A 26240-nucleotide genomic window follows, 5' to 3' on the forward strand; every position below is an offset into this window, starting at 1 on the left:
AAACAAGAGATTTAAATTATTTATATCCTAATACCCAGTAAGAATACAGTCATCTTTACACTGTACGAGACAAAACTTTTGGATCAAAAGGAGAAGCAAAGTAAAAGAGGTGAAGACTTGGAGCAGTGACAAGAAGAAGGAAGAGAGCCCTCCATCTGTTCCTGCGACTACTTTTCTGTCTTGCATTCTACAAATGCTGAAGAGTTGAGTGTAATGGAGCTGCATGTGATACCAAATTCATTGGCTCCCGTTCTTCTTCTTCTTCTTCCTCCTGCTCTTGAAGACACCAAATAGCCCCACCCCACTACTCCTCCTCTCCGACTCCGTTATGGTCTCCAGCTTCGGCCTCCACTGCTTGGACTTGCACCTCATCAACAGCTTGTACTCCTTCTCCAATGCCTCTGTGGTCACGACTCTGCTGATAACAGTACTGCTCTCTTCCTCTCGGACTCCCTCGATTAGGAACTCATCGGAGACCCTTATCTGAAGCGTCCCGGTGGCCGTCTTGTGGATGTCAAACGGCCTGAGGGCGCTCTTTCTGGCGCCGCCGGCGGTGGGGGTGACGAGGGAGGTGGCGAGGGTGACGAAGGAGAGGACGGAGCGGAAGAAGTGGGAGGGGAGGAGGAAGTAGGACTGGCCCGGCTGGAGCTGGTCGCCGGCCGCCAGCGGCGGGACCTTCTGTCCGATGAAGAAGGCGTCGGAGCGGCAGACGAGGTGGGAGGGATGCTCCCTCATGAGCTCCGCGGCCGCCACCGGCCGGTGGTACACCCTGACCCGTCCGTCGCAGCCGATGAGCCGGACACCCGCCCCCGCTTGCGACGGCGGGGCCGGGTTAGTTCGCCTGGCGGCCGCCGGCCGCCACGTCGCGCCCACCACGTGAAAGCACCACGGGATCACCTGCAGACTGAGGGACTTCAACCCCATCTACTGTACTTGTACGATCTTTCTCTTCATGCACGCCCGGCTCTGTATCACGCGTTAACACAACCAGACACACAGAAACACAGAGAGAGAAGCAGCAGTCTCTTCGTACTCTTGTTTAGAACAAAGAGCATACAAGAGAAGCATTTCAGAGAGAAGTGGACGGCAGAGGAGGAGGAGGAGGAGGAGGAGATGGTAGGAGAGGAGTGTTTATAGAATGGATGGTCAGAGTGCAACCAGTACTGGATTCAAACAAAAGGTGAAGGCTGTACTCCTGTGGTGGTGATGGCACACTAGCATATGATGAGCTTTTGGCATCTCTTTCTTTGTGGGCATGGGAGGTGAGTGAAGCGTGAGATCTAGGAACAGCTTTCCCTTACTTTCTCTCTCTCTCTCTCTCTCTTCTTTTTTGCTTGAGTACAGTATTCTTTATTTTTAGCATCTCTGGTCATGGATTGGTGACAGGTTTGTCTCTTTGACCGAGTTCTCCGACGCCTCTCTGGTTGGTTGCTGTGGTCTTCCACATGGGAGACCTCTCTCTCTCTCTCTCTCTCTCTCTCTCTTCTCTCTCTCTCTAGCCGAATGAAGGAGGAGGAATGGTGGGCCAAAATGCATCTGAAGAAAAAGAAGTAGAATTGTTGTGGCTTGATTACTAGCAGTAATCATTAACAAAATGTTGTGGAAACACTCATAATTCTTATTTAATTGCATCAATTATCATAAAGTGGTAGTATGGCTAATGCAACTACTAACACAGTTTTACTTCCCCCTTCCAATTCGATGGATATCACAATCAGATTTTAAAGATACAACATTTTTTTTATTATAATAGGCTTGTTTAAAATTTATAATTCATAATTTGAAACTTGATGATAATAAATTCTATTAATCATCTTTATTGAGAAATTCGAATTGATTAGTAATTTATTAAAAAGTGATAAGTATCATCATATACATCATTTGATATTATAATATATTTTTAATTTAAAAATATATAAATAAAATTTACTAATCCACGTGTTTAATCTTTGAGCATTCAACGCAAATAGTATTTGTTAGTCCAATAAAAAATAACCCGATTCAGCTTGTCCAATCCACGCATGCAATAGATTTCTTTTATACATATAATAATGGTAACGATCATGGATCCAATATATTGCATTCTGGATGGTGCATTTCTCACCATTGATTCAACTCAACTTGGATTTACGTCTACTTAATTTTGACTCACTCTCACATTCAAATATGGGTGTGTTTGACCACTGTGCATCTCGAGAAAGTTTGGAGTACCCCAACATAGAGTGAGACACAAACGAGACGCCTTATCCAACCCCCTTCGTAAACAAACAAAAGGAGATGCGACGAAGAAGCCGAGACGCAGTCTCTTATTCAATCACCCACACCACACGGTTCAAATCTTATTCCTCTCTCTCTCTCTCTCTCTCTCTCTCTCTCTCTCTCTCTCACACACACACACACACACACATCACCCCAAGGTTGCATGTGAAGGAATGGCTATGGGTAACCGTGCAAGATCCAACTCCTATGCATGCAAAAGGAGCTCTCTTTCTTAGCAAAGAAGTCTCAAAGCCTCATCCCGCCCAATACTTTGATGTCAGAAGAAAAAGGGAACAATGAGGAACACAAAAAGATAGGACGTACGTACAAGAATGCATGGCATCAGGCGAACCTTTGGTATCAGATTAGATTTGTTTGTCTGTAAACAACACCGGTGTTGCCTCATTGCACATCTCCAAGTGTAATCAAACGATACATTGCTTGGTCGGTAGGTGTTGAAACAGGAATCTTTAGAACTTGGAACTAATCTAAAAACAAGTTGAATGTTTTAGATTCTAAAAATCGAGAATCTCTGAATGGATGTGAATGGATCAAACCCAACCCGGTCCGGCTGAACTCGGGTTTAGGTCTATTTTCCTTTGAACTGAGATCCTTTACAATGCATAAGATTCACAGAGAGAGATAAACCTAATCATAACAGCATGAAATGTCTGATCATGAGCATGGTTATTAGAACTCCTATGCCTCCTAACAGAGTAGAAAAGGTGCATGAAATCAGAGTTTGACATCACTTGACACTTCTATGTGGACAAAAATTGGTCGATCAAATATATATAGTTGGATCTTTGGAATCAAGGGCCAGCACATATTGCTAAGAAACAAGGGAGTTGCAACACAGGAATCACATTCTACGGATTGCTTTAAGATTTTGAACAGGATGAGGTATGTTCTTGAGGCAACAGTTGCAGAAGAAACTCAAGAAAACTAATCAGGAATGTCTTGTATCACCCACCGTTACCATAGAAACATTAAAACAATCGCAGGGTCAGGTAGGCAAAAATTCTGAAAAGACTTCCATCTCAGCATAACCCTGAAATTACTCCTGAAGCATATTATAAATTTAGCAGACGCAACTATAACGCCAAAAATAATTGAACAGAAACTAACATCACAAAACTGGTGATTCCATGGTAGTGTATATTATGCTATCTGTCAGCTATATGGCTAAATGAAATCTACCAATTGGTTTCTGAAAGCAGAATAAGAATAAAGCCACCAATAGTTGATTTAAATAACAACATAACTCTGAGTTGCAACTACATCTAAGGATACATATAAGGCCTATGTCATAAGTTCTCACCAATAAGTCTAGGCATCCAGATGGAGATAGACAAGCTATGTTTGCTTTATTTGAACATGGGAAAAATAATGTCTCCTCAAATCTTGGGTTAAAAATAAAAGCAAAACCAGAAAGGAGAAACACAGAGGTAGAAAGAGCTGCTGAAGTGAGATCTTATCTCTGGACCTAATCACTAACCTCGGCATGTTTTCATTGATTGCTCATCAGCGACCTCCAGCTTTCCTTGGCGGAGGAGCTGACTCTTCATCATCAGATTGGACATCACCATATTGCCAAATATTCAGTCTATCTCCTTTTGCTTTCCCTTGGAACTCTTCCAAGTTATCGAGAGCTGCCTTGCGTTCTCTAGTGTCCCATCTCTTCTTCCTTTCTAGTCTGGCAAGCCCTTCCTACATAATCATAATTTAACAAATCAGAAGATGGAACACCAAAAAGACTTGGAGCAAAATGGGGAAACGTTATCATAATTGAGACTATACAAGAACAAACAATTGGAATGGTCATAAACAGCCATTCATCATTTCCAATATGGTTTGTTACGATTGTTCCAAATATGTAAACACGCATGCATCCTCTTTGGATCTGATAGGAGGATATAAAATTCTAAAAATAGAACAATGTTAACTTCTACAGAGATTTCATGCTCCTACTGCAGACAAATACTATTGTAGAATAACAAGCAAACATTAAAGAAACTAATAAACATCAAATCCTAAACACCAAACCCATCGTAGACTTAATCAAAAGGAAAAAAACAAAAGAAACATGGAAATTCATGGTTAGGGGAGTTCAGCCAAAAAGTTGAAAAAAATTGAACCTAGGGGAAAAGTTTCATGAAAATAAGAAGATACAAATTCCATAAGGTAATAGCATCTAAGATAAACCTAATAAAATAAAAAAGTCCATGCATCTAATAAACAAAAGCATCCACCATGACACTAACGAATGAAATAAACTTACCTAAGGTAATGGCATCTAAGATAAACCTAATAAAATAAAAAAAATCCATGCATCTAATAAACAAAATCATCCACCATGACACTAACGAATGAAATAAACTTGACATGAAAAAAAAAGCATAATGCATATACATGACATGAAGACTTATGGGCTAAATTGGTTTCAGTATTCACCATTGATGTCAATTGCCAATTCGGAAGATAAACAAAAAAATTAAGGCAATATGTTTAAATAACTAGGACATAGTCAGGTATTCAAACCTGCAGCATAGTAGCATTAATACTGACTTCAGCTTCAACATCAACAAGAGTCACCATTAATACAGTTCCACTTCCTTGTCCTCTGGCTTTCCCGCCTGAAGTATCTCTTTCTTCAATCATCGCTCTGAATTCTTTTGAATTGTTCATAGTGCACTCACTCAAATACTCTGCAGCTTCTTGACCAAAATCATCCTCCAAATTAGGCACTTTAATGTAAGCAAGACAACAAAGCTGAGCCAACCCAGGAGCCGATGATATTGAAGGATCAAGGGGCCTTAAGCGACTATATGGAACAATTTCTTGGTTCCCATAGTCAATATAAAACACTTCAAACTTGTCATTAGGTGATTCCACAGCTCCTCGTGGTCCACTTACAATCTATAAACGTATCAAAATAATTATATGACAATAAACCACATCTTTCAAATGCTATTACATGAAAAGTAGAAAAATGAAGAGAGATATCAAAAAAACATGAACCTAGTAAAAAAAATCTAAAGCACAATTATTTTACAAATGCATTAAGTACTAGCTTACAGCACACAGATACATGTTTCTAAGAAAAAAGGCTTATTGTTGAACCAATACAACATACCATAAAATATTTACCATCAGAAGAACTAACAAGTAAAATGGCAATAATTGCCAGACGCTCACATTATTGCATAGGGTAGCTACAATTGAATTAATGAAAATGAATTTTTTGGGCTTGTAAAAGCAATTTTTTTGTAGATGATATTAAATGTCTTCTAGCACACCACTCTACCAACCAAATGGATCAGTGTAGCAATCATCAATGTATACACTCAACATAGATGTTCTAGAGCAAGGTTCTTAATTTCGTACTGTACCGACGTTTCGAGTTTTGCTCAATACAGTACAAAATGGGCATACCGAGCAGTACGCGAGGGTGTACCTCTCGGTGTGTGTGTGTGTGTGTATATATATATATATATATATAATATAATATAATATAAAAAATAAGAAAAAGGAGTACACTACCTCGACAATGTCGCCTCCTTTTCTTCTCATTGTCGTGTCAGGTGAGGAGAAGACGTGGTCTTCTCTTCATCTGCAGCATTCGGCGAAGACGTCGAAGACCGCAGACGTCTCCAAAGAATGCGACGAAGGCCGAGGCATCTCCAGTCTTCGGTGAAAAAGAAGCCGAGCCATCGCCTCTTCGTTACCTCCTGGATCGGGATCGTCGAGGGAGGGCAACGCCAGATCGGGAAGCGTCAAGGTTCTCCCAATTCTCCCTCTTCTTCAAGCGTCTTCTCCCTCGATGCTTCTTCTTCCCTCACCGCAGCCAGGCTAATGCCGCCCGGTAGCGGGCGACGACGATCAAAATCGATCGTTACCGACCTGTTTCGAGCGGTAACGGTCTAAATATCAACTGATATCGCCCGATACAGCCATGTATCATTCGATACGGGGCGAGATCAACGGTACTGCCCGATAGCGAGCAATCCGCGTACCGATCTATTAGCAGACCGGTACGTATCGCCCGATACGGACGGTATCATTCGAAATTAAAATCCTTGTTCTAGAGAGCTCAAGAATGGGTCCTCTTTTATAGCCTCATCGTAGAGGTTGGGTTAACCTAGTGACATGTCCCATCACAGTATCCTGATTCCACCATGGGGCTTGGGGAATGTAGCCAAACTTGACTGTATTCAATCTTATGAACTTCTTCTAGAGTACATATGCCACATTAGAGTTTAGTCTGATCTATAACTTGAGAAATCTGGGGCTAAGCTAGGTTTGAAGAGACATAGGTATTTGGGGGCATTGCGCAACTGCTTTCCTAATCATCCTACTTAAGTTTGCCTTGATTTTCTTCATCAACGGATGCAAGTTATTAACTATACACTGAGCAATATAAATTGCTCATTGTCTTGCTATTATGCTTATCTTATTGCTATTGCATCATACTCTGGTCTATAGAACTCTGCTTTGATGCTTTGCTAAGGAATGGGTGAAGAATTCTGACATCAATTTTAGCAGTGATGAACCACAATCTTTTAAACATAACTTTAAAAAACACTTCTATGGCAATTGAACCTTACTAAGGAATGAGTGAAGAAGTCTGACATCAATTTCAGAAGTAAGCAAAAATTAAGTCATACCATGGCTCTATTCCAGGAATCATCGATGCTGAACTGGGCTAGTACAACATCACCCTTTGCAGGATTAAAAGAACCAATGACCGGAGCTTCTTTAATGTTTAATGCAGCAAGTTGCTGTTGAATGGCATCCACCTTCTGATCAGCAACAGTTTGGACATAAAATTTTCCACCACCAAGGACTTCTGTAACCACCACCTGAATTCATCAACGAGGAACATAAGATGATCATTTTTAATATATAATTGGAACAAGCATGTTAAAGGACTCCTTGTAAAGTACCTTGAGGACTTCTTTCTGCTTTGCTTCAGCAGAGGGGCCATTTGAGACTTCTTGCCCTTCAACATAGTTCTCCCAGATCTAGCAAAAAGAAAAAAAAGAAGTTACATGTACATGTGAAGCTTAAAAGGGCAGCTCAAAACACAAGGTTCCCACCAATGCAAGGTCTCAAACAAACATAAGAAGTTCCAATAACAAAAAGAATCAGTAACTGTAGCTTACTTTTAGCTTCAGGCGCTTTGCAGACTGTTCAGCCTGAGCCAAAAGGTGAGCATCTGCAATCTTGTCTGAACCAAAGGAAGTTTGAAGTTTTGCCAAACCGGCTTCCAAAAGAGTAATAGCCGTATTGGTCTTTGACTCCCACAAAGAGCCTAAGAAAGTTCCAGTCCTATCAACTGTTTCTACCTCAATCTGTCCAACATAACCAGAAAATTTGTTTAAGTGTATGAACAGGATAACATTTTAAGCTCAAATAAATAAACTATTAGCACCTCAACATCCCGTTGCAGTATTTTCCTTCTCATCAAAGCAATAGCTTCATCTGAAAAAGGCTCCTCTCGACCAGGACAGCGAACCCCGGAAAATGAGAAGGCAATACTGCATGTTTCCTTAGGAATCAACAACTTAAATCGATGACCGCTGAGGACATATTCAACAACGGCAGTATGCCTCCTACTTCTTTGCAGAAAAGGCAAGAAATCTCGAGCTTTCTTTGCGGATGCCTGTGCAGATAACATAATACTAATATTATATACCATGACAAACATATATTGCACAACGCACAAAATAGTATTCAATTTCTCACCGTCGTCAGATCAGTTATATGCATCACTGGAGGATCCCTGGCAGAATGAATCCCTTTCCTTGAATTAATTGCACGTGATTCAGCAGCCAGCAAGGCATCATAATGATTCGACCTTTCTTCAAAATCTCGATGTCTAACTATAGTGGCAAAACCACGTGAGACAACCATCTCAGCAACATTTGTGCCTCCCGGTTGGTTAGGAGAGGGAGAAGAGGTTTCATCACCCTCACTCTTCACAAGGAAAACAGACCCAAAATCCATGACTCTAGTATCAGCTGAACTAGATACTATTGCATTGGGTCCATCAGCCATGCCAACCTTCCTAGAATATTCCATTGACACGTTTACCTGATAATAAATGCATTATGAGATAACTAACTTGACAGATCTGTTCCACTAAATACACCAAGCAAATAATCATACTTGATGGCCAATAAGACGAGTACGTAAAAACTCCTTAGCTTCACGAGCGTAGGGTGCTGGTTTTTCATCTCGACGAGGATTTCCCATCTTAGGTGCTCTGATGCTTGAAAGGTTGACTCTACGCTCAGCTAATGGGCTACCATAGGGGACAGCATCATCAGCAACAATTATGCAGTCTCCACTCACTATCTCTACGACCTAAAATTAACAGAAAAAATTGCACAGTTCAAAGTATATGAATGACAGGTGCAAAACAATCAATTTCAAGAAGGCCTGGGTAAAAGTCACATACTTTTCCTGTGAAATTTTGATCATGAATTGCCTTTGAATTTGAAGCTGGAGGAACATAGTTTGTCCAGATTCTCAAGCGATCCTTCTTTGCCTGAAGATCAGCAGCCTTCAGTTTCCGTTTGGCATCATCCTCCATCATGTTTGCACTCCATTCCACAAACTTAGCAAAACCCTATGAAGTAGGGAAAACAATGTTATTTTATGAAGGACACCCATGTTTGTTTTAACGTACAAGTCAATGTTTATGAAATCTTCGGTCGTATGGGTAAATATTAATAATGCATATGTAACAAACTAATAACAAGCATTTAGCTTTCTAACCTGAAAATAGAAAACACAAAAGCATCATTTCAGACCATAGAGGATAACAAGACAAAAATCGAGATAACAGGCAAAGGAAATACTTGGAGCATGACCTATTTTTGCGTAATCCTTGATTAAATTACTCGATGAAATAAGATGGCCAGTTTACCCAGAAAATCCACAACTAATTCGTTCTTAGCAGATGGCACCCTTTTATCTGGAATTAACCGAGGGGCACCTTTTTTCTATAAATCCTATATTTACCCTCCAATTGCAATCATTTTTTTTTTCAAAAATTCCTGAACCAGTTCAGATCTTGTTCGGATCACTAAACTGATCCAGGCCAATTCCGGTTCAGGTCAACCTAGTTAACCGATTCCCTCCTCGATCGCCTCCCCCTCTGTTCCCTCCTCTTCCTCTTCAAAGGAGAAGAAATAAGAGGTGGAGGGCTGGTGGAGATGGGTGAAAATAGAAGGGGGAGAAGGTCGAATTGAATCGGTCTGATTCAATTTGATCTGATTTAACACAAAACCACATTATGAACCAGATCAAGGACACATTTATCCATTTATGAAAATAAAAGATGCCCCTAGGTAAAAACTAATTTGTAAGGGTTTTTTTGGGTAAATTGTCCAAATAAGATTAGATGTGCCCCACCCTATTTTTAACTTCCATAGGCAGTTGCCTACAAAATGCATACGGTAGCCCATTAACTAAGCACAGGTAAGCACAAAGGTCTGTCACCTCAATAATAACACTCGTAAGCAGAGTACACCAAGCATAAGCTTTGTTTGAGTAAAAGTTGCATAGAAGGAAAGAAATTCAGATGGTGAAAGTTCGGAGTTTTAACATTTTTTCTGTCAGTAGGATATATTCAATAAAGAGTTCAAATGTAAGAAAAGACAAAATTGTCACTTCTCAGTTCTCATTGGAATTGAAGCAAGATGAGAAAGAGGAAAGAAGAAGCAGGTCACAGCTTTGCATCACTTCTTCCAAAGAAAAATCATGATTTAAGGGAACGTCGCATTCAATGGTGAGTAATTATTTTGTTTCAATCCATTGTCAAGGGATATTATGTTTCTGTTAGAACCGGACCTCAGTTGGGCTTGTACAAATGGTTTAAGGGTAACAGAGACTGTCATATTGAAGTTCATAACTAAGAAATGTAAGAACCACTCGTTAATAAGGATAATTTCTAATTATTAATTGCACTTGCAGCTTTGCAGCAGAGGTACATTTTTGTGGCACAAGGATGCAGCTGAAAAGACATGCTAACTTGACATAAGTTGAAGAAGATAAGGAAGAATAATCATGAACAACCAAGAAATATCAGAGGAAGATAATCAATGAAATTTTTATACAACCTGAGATGTGTAATATCTTACACATCTTAGGTAAAATTGGGGAATATATATTTTATTCGATATTGATTTTGGTCAAGGTAGAGCCAGAAATAGTTACATAAATTAGTCTCTGTCACATATCCATTGTCATATCTGAATTTTGTTATACAAATCTTCAGTACATGGCCTTGGGCATGTTGGAATTTATCCATACCTTTATCCGTAACTAAACATCCAAATAAAATCCATGTTAAATCTACCTATATAACGTAATGAAAATCATTACTTTGTTGGTATATACAATCTATATTTAGCATATTCTCTTTTTTTCATCCATCCTTAATGTTTTTCATTTTTAGTTTTGCTATACAAGAAACATTACCGATAGAATTTGAATTATTTCCTTAATTGTTTGTTTACGTTATTCCAGGTTTATGTATGTATGAATTTGACGCATGTGGATTCATATTCATAACTATTTGAAGATATCCATATGCAAATTCATGTATGGTGATCACTAGTCGATAGGTATCAAGTTTTTCCTGCATCTAATCCACTTTCACTCTTAGTAAAATCATCACAGAAAAAAGATTGTCATTATCTTTTTTGAGCTCACATAAGCAAAGCTTCTGTACTAAAGTTACTACTGCTTGGTATATGGTTGCAGTATGCATACATACATTCTGTACAAGCTCCAGAGCAAGGTCTTTTGCAATATCACCATCCGGATAATAAACTGAGCCAATTAGATTGCTATATTTGTCTACACCTTCCAGAACAATCCTGACCTGCACAATTTGAAATTAATTTGATATGAATTATAGATAAACAAATGCAGAAGTACATACAACAAAAGAAAAAAAAGGAGCCCACGTCTCTGTTTAAAACACGAGTTTCTGTAAAGTGTTTGGCTTCCCTCCCAAATGGATCTGGTGCAACTTCGGTGAATGATGCTGAAGAGGCAGCAAGCCTTTGGGCTGATGTTACTGGCTGCCGATTTTCACCCGAAATTTCTCCATTTGTATCATCAGTAGTGACATCACTCTCGGGAATGGGGTCACTAACAGGCCTTCTTCCCATTGAAGGAGCCTATTTTTTTTCAAGAGAAACAGCTTTGTCATATAAAGAAAAAGAATCAAAGTGAACACTTTCTCCTTCCAAAAATTTGTTCAGAAAATCGCATTTGAAATAAAATGTTCTCGATCACATTATAAAACATACCTGAACCCCAGCGACAAAAACTTGAACAAACTGGAACTCAGGGAGGAGGTAGACACGAACAGTGCCTCCATCACGGACCTGCTCAACAATCCCTTGCATGGGCTTGCCCTTGTTTGCAGCTAGCAGTCCCATGGCATCAAAATTACCAGGATCACCAATGGCTGAAGGTGGTAGATTTCTTACAGCTGACTCTGAAGCACCCGGTACCTACACTAGGTGAGCAAGAAAAGCACATGACTACTCCAGCTTTTATTAATCATGCCCATGTTTTAGTGATTGCTCTTTGTCATCAGTTGGCTCCTCAACATTAGCTAGATTTCCGAAGGAAAGCAGACAGTTAAGGTTTAAACATTTTAGGAGCCATTAACAGCCACACAAGCATGAATAACAGAGCCTCAATCTTTTCAGCATAGGATAAGCAAATGTACTAGACATGCTTGACATGAGAACGAAAAATTTCATCCTGTACAAAAAAAACATTAAAAAACCAACAGAACAGAGAGAAAGTGTACTAACCTTGCTCCAACGCCCTAAACCCTGTTGCTTGGCTTGCTCTTCCAAACGTTGTAGCTCTGCTAAGTATGGGCTTGCTTCACCTTTCTGTTGACCTTGTTCCCTTACCTGATGAAAACAAATGCATACACAAATATCAGCATTGAAACCATTGGAGCAGTATAGAAAGAAAACAAGGTGCACAAGTTATTCTTACTTTTGCCCATCCTTCAGAAACAACTAAAAATGCAACATTCTTATCTCCAAGAAAAACAGAACCAAACTCTCGCCCAATTGTTGGAACTGTGTAGTCCACCTTGAATGTGACATCCTGAAGGAATTAATCAAGACTGAGAAGTATGTTACCTACTGCAAATAGATATTTAAGATATTCAGAAGGAAGACTAGAATTAATAACCTTTCCAATGCAAAGTTTCCTCAAAAATTCCCTGCTCTCCCATGCAAATGGTTCATCAATACCACCTCGACGAGCCTAATTCATTATACAAAAACCAGAGAATATTGCATTAGGCGCAAGTATTATTACTTCCCATGAATCGACAACATTTTCAAGCACAAAGTGATCCTCACTGACAACAAAGAAAAAGAGGATGATTATAGTCATTACATATAGTATCATTTTAGACACAGGAATATAGCAAATAATTACTGAATAATTTGAAATGTATCATTTCATGATCAGGATTTCCTGAGTGCATAATGAGACGCCAAAGATTTTTTTTTAATGATTGGTTAACGTGGTGATTACGTACAATGCAACCCAAACTAAATATTCATACCAATCTAGGGGCAATCAGAGAAGACAAAGTGATGGTCTTCTCAGGAGGGATATCTGCTTTTGTGCTTCCCATAATAACCAGACAATCCCCCGAGGTAACAGCCTTGACTTTCCCCCTCAGCCATCCCGTTGCTCCTGCCGCTGATGCCATGCCAAGTGATAACCCTACAATCACCGTTAGCAACCTAACGTCAATAGAAGTAGCGAGACAAGATAACAATTGACAATTCTATTCTCCAAAGATATCCCTTTTCAAAGTGTGCAATAATTTTGCATGTAATCTTGAAAGAGTCATCAAGATAACCCATCAAAAAATTTGATCTGTAGTAATAAAAAAGCCAAAGATGAGCAGGGAAGAGATGAGATCAATCAAAAGCAATCATAACAAAGAATCACATGGGTTTAACAGCATAAAGATTGACGTTGCTCGAATTTATCCTCGCGTAAATAAAACCCTAGTATACCTAAAAAATGTTTTTTTATACAATCAGCAGCTACAGGAAGCGGAAGTTCTTTGATTCTACAAAAGATCACATTTCTAACGATAACATCTTCATAGGAGCATGAGACGCGTACAAAACCATATTATTTTCGCAGATCTGAGAGACGAGAATGGCAGCAATCGATCTGATACAAAGTCGCAACAGATCTCCACTACCTCGTAACGATAAACAACTACAGAGCCTCGACAAGCATATCAAAATGAAAAGCAGAAGTAAGGCCATGACGGGATCAAATCAGAACATGCAAAAATCCCGGCTAAGGACGCAAATCGGTAGTCATCTCGGAAAAAAGGAACGAGTTTTCGCGATCAGAAAAAGATAGAAGAGCCGATCTAGTTCATACTCCATGAGATCCAGGGGAGGCCTACCTTGATCCGATCTCCACAGGGGACCAACCACCTCCGGCTCAGAATCGCTAAATCTAAGCCGGATCTCCTCTACAACCCGCTCCTCCTCGCCTTCGACGCAACCAAAACGCGAGGGGGAAAGTAGGGGAACGCGTCGATGGAAACGCCGCCGCAAACGAAGCTGCGAGCAAATGCAAGCCGGGGTGGGGGGGGCAAATTTGCATATATATCTCCGCAACTCCTGAAGTTACGTATCTATCCCTCAAAATTGAAGATGCATATGATTTCTTTAAATTATTTCGAATATACCCAAAACACATCAGGCCCGCACATCAACGCCGGCACGACTTTTGATGAAATCACTATCAGTCTTATCGGGTAATATTTATGTAATATAACAATAAAAATATATTTCTATATAATTACAATATCCAAATAAATTATTTTCTAAAACTAATAGAATAACTTTCTATACGAACAATATAAAATGTAAATGAAACTTTATAATAATGACTCCAGCTAATTTAGGGGATGATAGCCGTTATTAGATTCACTCTTGTACTCACTGGGATCTTTGAATTATCTACTATTAAGTAATAACATATAAAACTAAAATTTCTCAACAAATTAAACATCACAGGAAATAACCAAATTATTATATATTTATATAACAAGAATAATTAAATCAAATATACTAATCAATTTATAATATCTTATATGACTAACCAAATTATTAGATATTTTATCAATTATTTGTATGAATTAACTTTATTTTTTTTAATGTGTACATTAATAAAACTCATTATGCATATTGAACATTGGAAAATTTTGAGATATAATTTATTATTTTTATTATTGAAAAATCAAAATCGATGATTTTAGTAGTTTTAAATCAGTTGTATGCTTAAAAAATAAAAATAAATTACATATAGAACTTGTGACACAATGGTTAAATTGTTTAGCTCAAATTTGGGTACTGTGAGTTAGATCTTGAGAGGTATTTAGTTTGATTAAAAATTTTATAATTTTATTTTTATATCGGTTTTGCTCATTATAGTTATACATCTATTTTTCAATTTTAGAAATAAAAATATATTTTTTATTTTAAATTTTATATTTATTATTCTCTATTTTTTTCCTTTTGTAAATGATAAATGACGATTATGAGATTTGAATTTTAAAATTTTAATTAAAATAATAAATAATAATAATAATTCGAACTGGAATTGTCAATTCCTATACCGATTCCAAAACCATGATAATTTTCATTGTTGTAATTATCCTTTTTTTATATAGATTTATTCTTTCGATTTCATAGTATATTTTTAAAAAATATTATTTATTAAATAAATACATGAGAGATTTATATGTGGGTATGAACATTAAACCTATTTATTGCTAACTTAATACTTATTTAGTCATTGGTGTGGCCCATAGATTTGTGATAAGTTATTCGTTTTGAACAATGGACGTGCCCGTATAATTTTATCATTTAAAAACATGTGAATTCAAAAAAATATCTCTAAGAATAAAAAAAATCTGACAAACTTACGAATTCCCATACTCCTTATGGAATTATTATCGATCTAACACATTCCGTTGATCTCCGCGAACCCTCTACCCCCATTTGCATGTATGTCTCACCTCTCAATCGACAAACATCAAAGCACCGAGACAATCGAGGCTGTAAGCCCCCAGCAAGCAATGCAAGTAAGACCGACCCTCTTACCTCTATGCACAACAATCCTGATCTCCTTTAACGAGTTGGAAATGAGGTTGCCTATAGTACAAGGGGATGAATGAAGTGACAATTAGACAAACTAGCTTGCGGTCTCCTTAGGAAAAGATTGACGTTGAAGAAAAGGAGGAGGTTGACATCATCAACCGTGGATTGGAGCGTATAAATAATGGATTAACACTAGCATGACACCTACTCAACCTCTTTTCTTATTGGAACTGGAATTGTTGTGGCTGGTTTCGATACAACAGTCGATCATGGCCAGCGTCCCCACATCACGACGACCTCATTTACGACTGATGCCTTCCGGACGTGCCCATCTCGGCCATCCAAACGTAACTTAAGCGGCGACGTGAACGTTTCCTCCGCAAAAAGAGGCCTTCCCTCTCATCACACTTATCTGCCTTCGATGTCACTAATATCTGTATTGTCGTTCGGAAAAAAGTCACGCTGACCAGTAGCAGAAGGCCACGTAATATCGAGATGCTAATCGTCCAATCAGATACCAAGTGCCACGTCCTACTTACCAAGTCAACCAATAAATACAAATAAAGATAAAACGCGTTGGGAGGCGAAGGCTCGCCACAGAAAGCGGCCGTATGCTGGCGTTATGAGGGTAACTGTGGTAATTCATATATCTACGTCGAGATCCAAGTTACGAACGGAAAAAAAAAGAGTAACGGCAGGAATGGACGAACGTTCAATTTTCTACTCTTGAGTACCTTTGCCTGGGGCCCGCGCCTTGCATAGACCCCACAAAACTTCTTTTAGTTGGGTATTCCGTTGGGGTGGGCGATGCGTGTCGGAAGTCGATATCCAAAGAGAAGCGGCTCTGTCACGGCGCTAGATACGAATCGTTACAAAAGAGGCGGTTTCTTTTTGCGGGAAGTGGATGGAAATCGCCTTTGTCTGGGAAGACAGGAAATACCACATCTCAATCACCAAAATCCAAGTATGGGAGAGTTTTTGTGGGTCCCAGAATCTTCGTGAGGCAGGGGATAACGTGTTCTCTGGTTTGTCAGAGACAGGCGAGACTTCACCCCTCTGATTTCCTGTCGACGAGTCCAAATTAATCATGTCATGCTTATGTATGGGTCCACAAACGCAAGATAACCAACTAACAAAAACGCATTTCGCACCTGCTTACGTGCTGTACCCGCTTTCTTACTTGCTCTCCTATTGGGTTAACGGTGGTCCACTTGCACCTTATTGAAGCAGGGAGGTGAGACATTCCTCCGAATGAAAACATACGCGGAGAAGAATTCGGGTGCACGATCTATATTTATTATTTTGGCCCTTTTCCGTCAACGGCGACCGGTGGAGACCGAGTAGAGAGACGTGGGGGGATGGGGAAGGGGTGGGTCCGGTTGGGAGCGATGGCGGGGGCGATGCTGCTGCTGGTTGGAACAGGCCGGCGGTAAGGGTTTGGCTCCGAGGCGGCTCTCCGGCCGTTCCGACGGCTGGCAGAGCGGCCGGGAATATGGGCCATCCCGGCGTACGTGGTGGCCCACACCGTCGCCCTCGCGCTCTGCTGCCTCCCCTAGGCCGTCTTCTTCGAGGTCAGCACCTCCCTCTCCTTCTGGATCGGACGGTCTGTTCTCAGCACCACGTTCGTTAGATTCTTTCTTACTTTTTTTCACTTGCTCTGTTCGATCAGTGATTTAATTATTTTCTTGATCTATTTCTCTTCATACTCGCTCCATCCTTTTTCTTCTATCGTTGAGCGACATCAGTGAAAAAGAAGGGATTTTGTTAGTTCTATGACGAGAGTTGGTATTTCATAGGGTGTCAATGCCTTCTTCTCTCATTGTTGACAGTAGGAAAGGTTAAGTCGGGCATTATCGGCAAGGCATTCATTATATACTTGACAATGCTGACCCACAAGTGTCACAACCCGGCCTGTACGTCCTCGTCAAGGCCCCTTAGCCCAGTGGAGCTGTGTCCTCGTCAAGGCTCCGGGCCTGAGCTATGTCCTCGTCCATGTTTAGCTCCATGATGTAATATGTACGGTGGCTTCGTTGATGGATATCCTCTTACCATGCACCCTAATTCTAGGTTCGTTTTTATACCAATTATCATAATTCGATGTGATGGGATAATTGTTTTATTAATTTTGTTGAGTTCAAACCATTGATTCAAAATGCTGAAGTTGGTAGGAATGCACCCATCAGATCTTATGTGACACTCATCGGGGTATTACAAAAAGATTACAAGACTTTTAACGAGTTTTGTTTGCTGAATAAATGGAACAATAATTTTGCTGCAATATATAATGTGATTTGAGCATAAGTTTCTTTAATTTAACCTACTCATGAGGAGTATTGGTCCTGCAGAATTTGGTCAAATGTTTGCATTATTTTTCGGAAGGTAGGAGCAACCAATATAGTAGTGCTTATGTAGAAAGAGTTTCAGCAATTGCAACAAGGCATTTAAAATTTCCAATTCGTGGTTGTCTTTGAAAGACATACTTGTTAATGCTAATATTAATGGATTTTAAATTTGGATGTCCATTTGGTGGCCTATAATATCAAGAAGAGTAAACCATGGAAAAATGGATTTCTCATTTGCTGGATCTGAACCTAATTCAAGGCTGATTCTAACTCTCGCCTTTGGAAATTTGATGGTCAACTCTTCCTCCATAATGTAGACCAGATCATCGGTGAGCTTGATTTTTTTTTTTTTAAGTAATTGGAAGGCATTATGTATTCGAGGATAGAGATCTGATGCTTCGCTATACAAACAACACAGCTTGAAGAGTGCACTGAGACTAGACTAAGAATGAGATATTTTAAAATCTATTATTTGTTATGATTCTCTTCTCATTAGCTGGATGGAAATTTTAATTGAAGATTCAGATCTATAGTTTTTTAAGAATTCTAAGGTCTATATTGCTTCTGATGGATCATCGATTCCGAAGTTAGAACTGCTTAAGTTCCTTAACCTAAGAGCTGCACTATTCAACGACAACAGTGGCAGATTAAGTCCTATGCCTAGGCATCAGCATTGGGGCCTAGAAAGTATCATCCAATTTCCCAAGTAACTCTGACTCTCAGTAATCTACTGACCAAGCATGAGGTGATGGCATGGTCATAAGCAGATGGGCCTTTGGCTAATCAAAGTTGTCTGTATGGGTTTCATTGACTCGAGTCTTGATTTTTCTCAATTGAAATAAAGTGTAAAGTCTACTTTAGTTGGTTTATTTCCTGAACACTGTCCTCCGACATGGCACGATAAAACTTAAATCAACTATTGAATACTGCACTCACTAGATGTAATAAGCAAATAATCGAGGAGCCAATGAGGCAATATTTGACGTAGGAAACTGCATTTGTCAACGGTTCATACTTCATTCAACATACAATGTCAAATCTAAAAAAGCCACCAGAAGTAACACTCCTGCAGGCATGCACAATATTGCTGAAGCGGCCAGTAGTGATATGCCGTACATAATACATTCCAATTATAACTTCAGCTGGCCATGCATTTTGATCACATAATACATACAAGCCTATGCCTTCCATGTCTTAACCAATAATGCCTGCTTTCATGTTGTCCAGGGCAATTTTTGGGAGCTCAAAACCAGCAGCAGAGTGGGCACACAGCAGTAGATACTTCCATCTCCTTGCCAGAGGAGTTGAACGCAATGGTTGGAGATTTGTGCTTCTTGCTCGGTTCTCACCCTTGCCTTCTTATGTCATTAACTATGGATTGGCTGCCACGTAAGTAGGTTTTCTTGTCCATTTCCTTCTTCCTACTATTGTTTGGTGCTTGCTTATGATCCTTCAGAACACATCTCTCAGCAGCCTTGCTGGGGCAGCTGTGGCCTCAACAACTGGCTCTAAGAAGTCCAGTTCTATTCATATGTTTTTCCCGTACTTGGAATTATTTCCAGTATTCTCATACCTTCGAGGATAAAAAGATATTCATCTGGGTTTGCTGAAGAATTTAAGCAACCTTTATCCTAGAAGAGCACTGATGGGAATATCAATTCTGTTTGGCCATCTCATAAAAACAATAAAATGGAGGAAGAAAAATAAAATGATTTCCTGTTTTTTTAACCTCTTTACGAGCCTATTTTAGATGATACATTTAGCATTTGGACTTCAAACCAAAATTGTCAATTAATTAAGCTTGGTGCGTTCCTTTGAGTGCATGCTTTGCTCTTTGGATAGAGCATTTTGTCTCACACAAGCAATTTGTCAGCAATATTTATCCATTGCGCCTAAGATTTTCACCACATGTGCACAACAGCATCTATGTAGTGGATTCATTTTTTTTTATTGTTGATGATTTTAGAGACATTTTAAATCTAGTTTGACATGTTTAATATTGATTATGGGTTTCAGTGTGGCATATACACCCCTTTGATATTTGTAAAGTATCTGCATACAACAGCCATGTCATGGTAATTTGTCCATGAACATTATGTTCGCTGTAGTTTGCTATTCTCATTCCAAGTCATCAGAAGATCTCATCCTCCTCTCTGATAGCTCATGAGAAGGGATGTCACTGCCGGCCCAACAACTCCAAACCCGATCTGGAGGAACTTGATCCACAATTTTGGAATTGGATCCAATCATGGAATTGAATCCATGATTGGATATAGCATCTTACATCACTGTTTTGTTTTTAAGAACAATTGAGCAGAACTTCCATGAGCAGATCTACATATATAATTATTGTTTCTAATTGTTTATTATTATTTGCATATCTCGTGTACTTGCTAGTGTAGATAAATTTTAAAGAGTGAAAAGGGCAGTATATATAACCTCGAAAGAAATCATTATCATTTTTGTTGTCGGTCCATCGATACTAATTGATTGGTGTTGTTAGATGTAGAAGAGATGGCCCATTAACCAGCTGCACTAAAATGTTTGTCACGTGTAGGTCTCCGATTGACTGATCAAGTGGACCCAACTGCTGTCTTGTCACAACTACGGCATTAAAGTTTTCATTGACATGAAGGATTCGAAAGGAGACATAGAGCTGGGGGACCGTGTTATGTTGGTGGTTGTTGAGTCCATGTCTGTGTGCTCAAAATTAATACAAGTCAGGCATGTCTACGTGAAAAAAATGGCAGAGACCACAAGAGAGTTGGAGATTGGAATGGTGGAAGTGGCAGCCACTGAGTCGTTGATTTCTGGTGTTGGTCAAGACGAGAGAGGGCTATCGACAGATGGGAACAAGAACCGAGTCGGGGGTGGGTGAACTCATGCCTCACACATGAAACAGAGATGAGGGTCGTGAGAAGGATGTCACAGGACACCGTTCAGATTATGAATGATACAAGAGGCAGGTGGGGTGAAAGGGAGAGGGCTTCATCTTGTGACAGAGCTTGACCGTATGCCTTGGTGTTTCAACTGGATGCTCTCTTTTTCTTTGTGTGTGTGCAGTGCAATGAAACTTTGCAATAGATGCGGCCTCCTCTATGACCACATCCAGAAGCAAGGGAAGTCCATCTTATATTTTCTACAGGTTACCAGAAAGCAGAAAATTGTCATCTCTCAATAATGAGGAGTCTTTGTCTGAAAGATTATCCTGCTCAGCAGTATCTCAGAGACCAATAAGATTTAAATATTTTCTCGAAGATTTTCTCAGAAATTACACCAGTTTTTGTACCCCCTCAAACATTTTGTAGTCTGTAGGTAGGCTTTGACTTGTCAAAAAGAAATGTTGTTCATGATATTTTGTTTTCTTTTCTTTTCCTATCAGACTGCTTGAAGAAAAATTGCAGTTCGTTTTGTTAAGGAAGCCTGATGAGAATAATGATGTCCATGTGAGATTAACAGTAAACAGTTCATGAGAAATTTAGCTATTGGAGGATTGACTGTTCTGATCAAAATCCTCCCAGAGGTTAGGAGATATTGGAACCATTAAAAACGTTATTCAGGTTTCAAAGACATTCCATCATATTAAATTGCATGTTTTGCATCATATTAATTCATTTCCAGAACAATATATCCAAAATCCAGCAAGTCTTAGTTTAAGCTGTACCTGAAAATTTATATCGGAGAACCTGCTCTGAACTTTCGATCGAAGTGTTCATCCGTAAATTCCCGAAAATTTAAGCCGGTCAACATTCTAAATGTTTAAAGACTGAAAAATTAATTATAATTACCTGAAATTATTAACATAGCCAAACCTGATTTGTTTATAGTGATGGTCAAAGAAAGAAGCATGTATTCTGAATATGATTTTGATGAATCAAAGTCCACATTCAGAACACACACTTCTGGAATAGCATGTTCTGACCATCGATCCAGAACAAGGGATAAGAGGAAGCGAGAAATCTACCATCACGAGTATTTGTTTGTCTTCTTTTACCTTCCTGTCACATATAATTCAAACCTTTCATTGTCTTTATGTCCTTGTTCTTTTATCTTCTTTATTTCTCAGGATCCTTCTCCTTTTCCTCTCAAACATGTCACTCATGTTTTGAAGGTCATACTTGGTTCTCACAAGTATTTGATGAGAGAGCTTTGTTGGAGAAAGCTACTGGGTGGTGTTGGCATGATTCATGATGAAGGAGGGTTGGTTGGAGAGCAGATGATGATGTATACATTATATTGGCCACAGTAGTCTTTTTTTTGCATGGCTCCAAAAACATAAAAACAGAATCTTGTTTTTCTTTTATAGTCTGAATGGATGTGAGGAAGACTTCTCTCCGTCATGTTTTACCAGAAAACTTGGAACTGAAACAAAATATCCTGTAAGGAAGAACCAAAGCATGCAGAGAGGTTTCAATAGAAATCTTCAAGTTCTTTTAGGGAAAAATAATTACTTACATTTAACTTAACCACCAAATCTAACTCCTTTCCTGCCACTAACAGCAGATGTCAACTCTTAACAAAGCTGTGCTTTACTTGCTTTTCTATTAGGTATCATAAATCTAGTAATCCTTGTTAAGCCTCTTAAGTTTGCCTATATCCAAAATGACCTTTAAGGGATGTCAAAGACCCAAGGATATATATGTAGAAATAGCTATACTGCCTGCTTTAAGTAAGTAATCTACCATCCGCTTGCTGATAGATTTGGATCAAGCTTCGATATCTAACTACAAAAATCGAGTACATTGATAAAGAATTGTGCAGCTATGAGTACTGATACTACTGTTCACTCATGAACTCATAAGTCAATTTGCATCGACATGGGGAGGGGGAGAGGGAGAGAGAGATATTTACATCTGATGCAGTGAAGTCATCACCCTGATTCTTCAGTTCATGTGGCCCCTATGGTTTTTATCTATCATTCATGTCTTTTTCTAATCTTGTTTGATTCTCAGATGTTTTCACATGGAGGCTGCTACCTGTTGTTAAAAGCTTGTGACCCCATTGAAAGCTCTTTGTTTAGTACATTCACCTTTTGTTAGGTTAAAATATCGCCAATTGTCCTCACGTCCACCTTATCAAACATCTCGATCCAATCAACAATATGACCAATGCAAACATGCTTAAACTCTCATACTGTGAATACCATATGAGAGAGAGTGAGAGAGCAAAGGATCTACAGCACCAGTAGCAAAAGTTGAATAGTGTAGTTCAACACACAAGCACCAACAATCTATAAAACAAAGGAACTTTCAACCTTCTAGGGCTGGGAAGAACCTAAAAGGTGCACGGTCACTGTCCCTAGGAAGATGTTGCAAGATCCACCATAATTGGTGTTTATTAGCTATTATATCAATTCAATCCTAATCTATGTAGCCATCCTCCATTGACCTTGCCTTGAAGGCATTGGGCCACAGAATATGGTATTCCAAAACCCCCTTCATGTCAAAGACACGCACCTACATCTTACTAAAACCTCTTCATCAGAGATGTGATGCACTCGATGAGGTTAGGTGGCCCATGGGATTGAGAGAGAAGTAGCTCGCTTGCTCTCCAGATCTCCAAAAGTCAATTAATGTCATCCTATATATTATATTTCTCCTTTGTAGCTACGTTCGGAGCAAAAAAGGCTATTGGAAGAGGCAAGCTTTTAGAGCTGGCACTGTCTAGATCAGATAAACCAAGACAAAAGAGCGACAATGAGGTCAAGAGAGAGATTAATGTAATCTTTGGCTCGTTTGTTCCCATCGACATAGTCACCTGCATCAGAGTCGTTGTCCATCTCTCACATGCGATGATGAAGCAACCACGAAAGAATACGTCGGAAAAAGCAGACAGGCAGAAGAAGAGAAAGATTTCTCTAGGAATGCAACAGGAGCGATGGTGACAAAAGCCCTTGCGCTAAGTCACGGCTACCCCCATTCGATCAAGTCCTCAAACAAAGTTTGGATGACTTCAGACGAGATGTGAGAACGGGTCGTCCTCAAACTTTGTGATCTTCCAAAGTAATGTCGAGATATATGATGTGAACAAGACTTGTACTGCTGATATGGAGGGAAAAGAAAAGCTGCAGCAGAGCAGTAGAACTTCACCCGTTCCAAAGCAAGCAGGTTTCCCAAGCTGAAACTTTCATCTACGTTGCGGACGAAAGGATCTCGATGGTATACTATTCACGGTATAGGATGAACAGTAGATGAGACGAAAGCACAGCCAGAAGAGGGATAGAGAGAGTGGGCGACACTGTTGTTAGCTGCAGTTTGTGTACTTATATATAGAGATTTGACACCAGATCCGACACTATCAGTGCTGATGACTGTATCCTGTGATCGCAGATGACTATCTTTCTCTCTTTCATTCCTGCCTGCTATATTCTAGTGATCAGGAGGTGGTGAGGGAAGAGAAAAGAAGAGATCAGGAGATACACTGAAAGGACTAGTGATGGGCAGCAGCCCGCCCCATCCTGAGACCACCACCCACGGGGGCCGAGATATCTTGGAGATCGGTGAGCCAGAACCACCACCGTAACCACACTTCCGTGATTGCCGAGACACGGACGCGCTCCCGCCGGCGACGGGACGTGGGCGTGGCTGTGTTGCGTTACACGAACGTGTACCAGCCTCAGCTGCAAATTTGCATAGATGATGATGACATATGACGCTATTTATATGTTTATTGACGCCAGCAGTCCCCATTAAAAAGTATATGGTTCGATTTAGTTTGTATAATACAAATGATATATGTTCTGCGACATATATAATAAGGTATATATAGACCATATAAGAAATCACACCAAATCATAATATCCAAACCAGACCTTATGCAGACCTACTTACATCATGCTGGTCTTTACTGGTTCTCATGTGTGTATAAATACACCACCCCACGCCTTCCCCCCACATTTCGTTCCGCGAGCAGACCGTCATTGCGTACACGAGGAATATGGCCGTGCAAGCGCAGCATCTCTCCAACAGTACTTTCTCGCCGGACTTCCGCAGCTGGTAAGCCAGCCTTCCTCGCTCCAGAGAGCTTCCTTTATTCTCTTCGTGTGCATGGGATTCCTTACCCTGCATGTGTTGTGCACCTCATCACGGTTTAGGAAGTCTTGTTACCGATCCATCGTATGTATATATTTGATCGCAGGGCCGGGAACGATGTTATGGAAGAACTCCAACTGGTGCAGGACCAGCGCAAGATGCTTGGGGTATACACCGGCCGTCCTGGCGGCGTCAACGATGGCACGGTGTTCAGCGACCCCAATAGCGAGCTATCTTGCAATGCTTCCGGGCCGAGGAAGCGGCCGCGGGAGGCCGAGCTGCTCGTGGCGCTGCAGCAACCCTCCCAGGATTACAAGCTTAACCTCGAGTCGCGGCTCCGCTACCCCAACCTCATGAACAGGCTGATTCCGTTGAGCTCGATCGCCGCCAACGTCACCCCCTCTGGCTGTCAGCACAGCCGCTTGGCCGAGTCGGGCGGTACCTCCACCAGTGGCCGTCCCGTTTCCCTTCTCACTCAAGACCTTGTATCCCATCTCTTAACCCAGAAGATCGAGATCGACGCCCTCGTTCGTCTTCAGGTGCCATCTCCATCCCCACCTTCTCCCTCTCCCTTCCTGCATAGGTTCGATCGGTTCTTTCTTCCTTTCCTTCCTTGAAGTCTAAATCTTTTTCTTCCAACTATCTGGAGAGCGAGCGACTGCGGGGTGGATTGAACGAGGCGTGGAGGAGTCGTTGTTGGACGCTGCTGCAGAGGGGGGAGCAACATGCTGCCAAGCGGCTGAGGGAGAAGGACGTCGAACTGGAGAAAGCGCGGCGGAGGAACTCGGAGCTGGAGGAGAGGATACGGCAGGTGAGCGCAGAGATCCAGATGTGGAGCAGCGTCGCCAAGAACCACGAGACGGTGGCTGCCAACCTGCAGGCCAGCCTCGAGCAGGTCCTCCGGGAAGCCGCCGCTGTCCCCGAACCCCAGGAGGGCTACGGTGACACCGACGATGATGCCCACTCAGGCTCTTTCGCGGATGCTCCGGCGCCTCTGGAGGTCGATGCTCGCCGGCGTCGGAAGGGGACCTGCCAGGCGTGCGGGCATGGGAAGGCTTGCGTTCTGCTGCTCCCCTGTAGGCACCTTTGCTTATGCAAGGTCTGTGAGTCGACGGTCGACGCGTGTCCTGTGTGCCACTCCGCCAAGAACTGCTTCATCCGAGTATTTATATCGTAAACATATCACAGCAACCGATACGTTCTTTTCGGTTCCGCTTCTTTCTTCCTTAACCGATGTTGTTATCTTAGTCCATCGTTTCCTCACCGTCAATAGGCGGATTGATTTGCTATCAAAATATTTCACTTCTTTTAAAGCACTCACTTGGTGCTGTTGATTTATGATTTTCTAACTTTAACCAAGTCATTAAAACAGAATGAATTTTCCTTTGGGCTTATTGACCTGGTGATATAAA

General features: G+C 40.5%; 3 protein-coding genes and 1 long non-coding RNA gene across 5 annotated transcripts; 2 read left to right on the forward strand and 2 right to left on the reverse strand.

Annotated features, from left to right (window-relative positions):
- Positions 1 to 1460, reverse strand: LOC103987280 (uncharacterized). The gene has a single exon (XM_009405540.3). It carries the CDS (start codon positions 922 to 924, stop codon positions 238 to 240), a length of 687 nt encoding a protein of 228 aa, XP_009403815.2. The 5' UTR covers positions 925 to 1460; the 3' UTR covers positions 1 to 237.
- A 2021-nt stretch (positions 1461 to 3481) lies between these two features.
- Positions 3482 to 13934, reverse strand: LOC135614543 (ribonuclease TUDOR 1-like). The gene is made up of 17 exons (XM_065112029.1): positions 13751 to 13934; positions 12881 to 13044; positions 12499 to 12573; positions 12298 to 12411; positions 12105 to 12209; positions 11589 to 11795; positions 11241 to 11456; positions 11048 to 11155; positions 8723 to 8893; positions 8431 to 8628; positions 8008 to 8355; positions 7694 to 7924; positions 7425 to 7613; positions 7206 to 7283; positions 6927 to 7121; positions 4801 to 5178; positions 3482 to 3969 (listed from the first exon to the last, which is right to left on the reverse strand). The coding sequence occupies exons 2-17, from the start codon at positions 13028 to 13030 to the stop codon at positions 3784 to 3786; spliced, it is 2949 nt and encodes a 982-aa protein (XP_064968101.1). The 5' UTR covers positions 13031 to 13044; positions 13751 to 13934; the 3' UTR covers positions 3482 to 3783.
- A 2906-nt stretch (positions 13935 to 16840) lies between these two features.
- On the forward strand, positions 16841 to 21159 carry LOC103988291 (uncharacterized). Of its 2 annotated transcripts, none has more exons than XR_010487311.1 (3): positions 16841 to 17026; positions 19025 to 19190; positions 20355 to 21159. It is a non-coding gene; the product is annotated as an uncharacterized LOC103988291 (long non-coding RNA). The 2 variants fall into 2 exon arrangements; XR_010487310.1 differs by having other exon boundaries at positions 19025 to 19186; positions 20355 to 21158.
- Positions 21160 to 24634: 3475 nt separating this feature from the next.
- LOC135613451 (probable BOI-related E3 ubiquitin-protein ligase 2) lies at positions 24635 to 26058 on the forward strand. The gene is made up of 3 exons (XM_065110480.1): positions 24635 to 24792; positions 24935 to 25367; positions 25478 to 26058. The coding sequence occupies exons 1-3, from the start codon at positions 24734 to 24736 to the stop codon at positions 26003 to 26005; spliced, it is 1020 nt and encodes a 339-aa protein (XP_064966552.1). The 5' UTR covers positions 24635 to 24733; the 3' UTR covers positions 26006 to 26058.
- The last annotated feature ends 182 nt before the right edge of the window (positions 26059 to 26240 follow it).

Source organism: Musa acuminata, chromosome BXJ2-6, assembly GCF_036884655.1.
Source record: "Musa acuminata AAA Group cultivar baxijiao chromosome BXJ2-6, Cavendish_Baxijiao_AAA, whole genome shotgun sequence".
Classification (NCBI taxonomy): domain Eukaryota; kingdom Viridiplantae; phylum Streptophyta; class Magnoliopsida; order Zingiberales; family Musaceae; genus Musa; species Musa acuminata.

Bases quoted from the DNA above. Each gene is read 5' to 3' on its own strand.
- LOC103987280 (XM_009405540.3), bottom strand. From the start codon at position 924: ATGGGGTTGAAGTCCCTCAGTCTGCAGGTGATCCCGTGGTGCTTTCAC.
- LOC135614543 (XM_065112029.1), bottom strand. From the start codon at position 13,030: ATGGCATCAGCGGCAGGAGCAACGGGATGGCTGAGGGGGAAAGTCAAG. The intron at 12,210-12,297 runs GTAAGAATAACT...TGTTTTCATCAG, and splicing joins TTTCTGAAGGATGGGCAAAA to GTAAGGGAACAAGGTCAACA. The intron at 8,356-8,430 runs GTATGATTATTT...ATTTATTATCAG, and splicing joins CTCGTCTTATTGGCCATCAA to GTAAACGTGTCAATGGAATA.
- LOC135613451 (XM_065110480.1), top strand. From the start codon at position 24,734: ATGGCCGTGCAAGCGCAGCATCTCTCCAACAGTACTTTCTCGCCGGAC. The intron at 24,793-24,934 runs GTAAGCCAGCCT...ATTTGATCGCAG, and splicing joins TCGCCGGACTTCCGCAGCTG to GGCCGGGAACGATGTTATGG. The intron at 25,368-25,477 runs GTGCCATCTCCA...AACTATCTGGAG, and splicing joins ACGCCCTCGTTCGTCTTCAG to AGCGAGCGACTGCGGGGTGG.